General features: G+C 34.7%; 2 protein-coding genes across 2 annotated transcripts; both read right to left on the bottom strand.

Annotated features, from left to right (window-relative positions):
- Nucleotides 1-296: 296 nt before the first annotated feature.
- LOC142168321 (uncharacterized) lies at nucleotides 297-1,249 on the bottom strand. The gene is made up of 2 exons (XM_075228987.1): nucleotides 917-1,249; nucleotides 297-596 (listed from the first exon to the last, which is right to left on the bottom strand). Exons 1-2 carry the CDS (start codon nucleotides 1,247-1,249, stop codon nucleotides 297-299), a joined length of 633 nt encoding a protein of 210 aa, XP_075085088.1.
- Nucleotides 1,250-1,293: 44 nt separating this feature from the next.
- On the bottom strand, nucleotides 1,294-1,869 carry LOC142168320 (uncharacterized). The gene is made up of 2 exons (XM_075228986.1): nucleotides 1,470-1,869; nucleotides 1,294-1,355 (listed from the first exon to the last, which is right to left on the bottom strand). Exons 1-2 carry the CDS (start codon nucleotides 1,867-1,869, stop codon nucleotides 1,294-1,296), a joined length of 462 nt encoding a protein of 153 aa, XP_075085087.1.
- Between the last annotated feature and the right edge of the window lie 1,555 nt (nucleotides 1,870-3,424).

Below are 3,424 nucleotides of genomic sequence, written 5' to 3'. Positions count from 1 at the left end.
CATTATAGGAGACAATCTTTATTCAAATTAGCAACACAATTATACCACAACTATAATTCTCCATAATAGAACAAATACAACTTCATATGTCTTAAAGGACAGATTATCATCAACAATACTCAGTAAAAAAAAAAATCTTTAAACTATATTAATTTTTATTTCCTTTTGGGAGAATTCCTCCAAGATCTTTTGTTATGCCCTTCTAGTCCGCAGTTTCCACACGAAACCTTGTACTTCTTTGCATTTACTTCATCATATGGTTTGCATCTTTGTTTTTGAGGTCTCCATGGCTGCTTTTACCCAGTAGATAGCATTGAAACTTCTTCAGTTATATGTTGTGGCACATTCCATTTGCTTTCATCAGGCAGCGGGTCTACTGGTATTTCATAAGTCTGCAGAAGCCTATCCCTCGTGTAATAAGGAGAACAATAGTTTTTATAAGACTCGTTCCTGTACCTCAAAGCTGCCAAAGCATGTGGACAAGGAAGTTCATCAAGCTGGAATTGTTCACAACTACATCTCTTGTTTTGAAAGCAAATAATGAAGCGCTTCACACCATATATCACAATATGGATGTAATCTGTTGAATCCTTCACCTACAATTTTATTACAAACACACAATAAATTGTCAGCAACAGATACAAAATAAAATAACTACAATTATATAACAACATTCTACAATTATCAGTATATATTTAGTTTGATGGAATCAATGATCTGATGTTATTGGCCATAACTTACTCTCATCTTCTGCGATAATGTCATGTTTTCGTCCAACTCTTTGTTGTATTTTTTACCCAAGGTATGTGAACGTACCCTTTGCATTCAATAACTTTTCATTAGTCAAACGTTCAAGAAGAGTCCTCATGTACTATAATAGTTCTACTATGGGTATCTCTCTTGCATCTTTGGTTACCGCATTCAAGGACTCTGCAATATTTGATGTCATCGTCCATGTTCTGTTCACCGTAGCATGTACCAGAGACCATATGTGATAGCCAATATCGTCTAGGTATGCTTTAACACGTGTGTCGATCTCTTCAATCTTTGACATTCTTTCATTAAATTCATCAATCGTGTATGATCGTGTCGTGGCAAAGTACAATTCGCTTAACTTTAGATGGTCTTTCTTGAACTTTGACCTTATATTTGTCCAAATATGCCACATGCAAGCATAATGTGGCATGCCGGTATAAACAGTAGATGTTGCCTTCAATATACTCTCACTCTTGTCCAAAACAACACACATATTTGATTTTTTTTACCATATGCATGTTTGGATTGCTCAAAAAATCACCTCCACGATGCGTCATTTTCCGAATCAATAACGGCGTATGCTAGTGGTAATATGCTGCCTATCACATAGGTAGCAAAAAGAAATTCAATTTCTGTAATAAAACTTGAAAATATAAAAAATACAGTCTCAAAAATAACTTTATAACAATATTTTTATAATTAATCTACACTACCTGATGCATCTATTGTACTAGTTGTTAGCATGATTCCCCTATATGCCAACTTCAAGCAGGTGCCATCAACTACTACAACTAGCCTACAATGCTCCCAACCCTTAATGGATGTACTAAGTGCAACAAATGCATACAAGAAATAATCATCTTCAGTCTTCTGCAATTTCACTACCGACCCCGGATAAGTCTTCTCTAGAATATACAAATAACTCGGCAAGCGATTGTAGGAATCAACAAGATGACCTCTCAAAAATTCCAAAGCCTTTTCCTTTGCTCTCCAAGCTTGCATGTATGTTAAGTTCACACCATGATCCGACAACATGTTAGTTTGTATGTCTTTTGGTGTGTATATTATCTTAGGATCCGCATATTTTGGCATCACCATGCTGCCAACTACCATGGCAGTAGGTTTGCGTTGTATATATATGTTTTCCATCAAAGAGCATGTGTGCAAGCTGTTGAATTTTCGAACCTTGAACAACGCTGATTCATTTATGCTGGTGGACTTGAAGTGCCACGTACAATTGTCCCCAACACATACGAGGCAATAACTACAGAATAAAAATAATTCAAAAAATGTTATGCAAATTGTAGCTACAGAATACGAGACTATTTATGCACAATAACTTATTTTAAATAATTTATATACAAAAAACTACAACTTATACACAATATGAATTTGACAAATAAAATATTTCTACCTTCTTGCACTAGAACTTTTCACCCTAAATTAAAACTTATTCATGACAGAATAGTGCTTCATTGCATTGACAATTATTTGCTTGTCTCGGCAAACTTGGCCTACTTTAATTACATTTGGCGTATGTTCTGTTATGATGATACTTTCATATTCCACAATTGCCGGAGATGTTTGCATATCAATCAACTTCACTGTTCCTGATACTTCTCCAATTGTGCTACAATTGCTTGACAATTGTACCACGTTAGTATAATGATAATTAGATGAACCTGCACTCAATTAAAAGTATAGTAATTCAGACCTCTGTATATTCATGTGTTCAGTATTTGACAGAATACTTGTAGAGACATAACAGTTGAACTACATTTGTTATGTAGTAGTATTGTAGATAATTTATAGTAAAATTGTAGAACACTTGAAATTGAAAAACATCAGCACCGAAAAAATAGAGCAAACCTGCAATCGTGCTCGCATTCGACATATTATATTCCAAATTGAAATCACGCACTGATATACATAGCGGATACATTCTTAAGTTTTTGTTTTCCTTTTTTGTCTCCATATACACTCGAACTCCCATATCGTTCTGAATTTTCATTGAAGGACAACGTTCGTTAACAGTGTATTTGATTTCGATAATTTTTGCGGAGGTATCGATCATTTGATGCTCTGTAATTGCGGAATTCAATTGACTATAATTTGAATCTTCATTGACTATAATTCCATCAACATCAAAATATTTGTATCTCCCAACGCTATCCCACTGATCATTGAGCTGAAGCATAATCGCTAATTTTGATATTATGTCGCGAAATTCAATTCAGTTGTAGCTAATTGTTTGCATTTGTTTTCTTCAAAATCTTTGTTTATGGAAAACCAGAGGAAGCCCGAGAAAACCGGAGAATAGAAGGATACTACAGATATGTTTCCTTGATTATGGTGCGATGATAACTAGAGAAAGTCTGCGTAATAGAAGGATTCTACAAATATGTTGCCTTGATTATGGTGTGATGATTGCGTAAGTAAAATCTCTAATTGGAATATAAGCGATCCCAAAATCCTGTGTCTAAATAAGGAAGACTACCGCAGAAAGGAGTCTAGTTTAAGCAAATGTATATTTTTTGTAGCTAAAACGTATTTAGGTCGGGTAAATACCAAAACTAGAACATTTTTGGTAATATGGTTTCAAATAGTGTATAGGAACGAACAATCGGGTATTTGTGCTCTTCCCCCTGGGTTAGGCTACTTGGGCCTA

This window comes from Nicotiana tabacum, chromosome 13 (genome assembly GCF_000715075.1).
Source record: "Nicotiana tabacum cultivar K326 chromosome 13, ASM71507v2, whole genome shotgun sequence".
NCBI lineage: Eukaryota > Viridiplantae > Streptophyta > Magnoliopsida > Solanales > Solanaceae > Nicotiana > Nicotiana tabacum.
Note: the sequence above shows the minus strand (reverse complement) of the source record. Positions and strands in the feature narration are given on the sequence as shown.

Coding starts and splice junctions, on each gene's coding strand:
- LOC142168321 (XM_075228987.1), bottom strand. CDS start 1,249: ATGTGTGTTGTTTTGGACAAGAGTGAGAGTATATTGAAGGCAACATCT. Junction 597..916: donor TTGCAGAGTCCTTGAATGCG/GTAACCAAAGAT, acceptor ATAAAATTGTAG/GTGAAGGATTCAACAGATTA.
- LOC142168320 (XM_075228986.1), bottom strand. CDS start 1,869: ATGGTAGTTGGCAGCATGGTGATGCCAAAATATGCGGATCCTAAGATA. Junction 1,356..1,469: donor TAGTACAATAGATGCATCAG/GTAGTGTAGATT, acceptor CCTATGTGATAG/GCAGCATATTACCACTAGCA.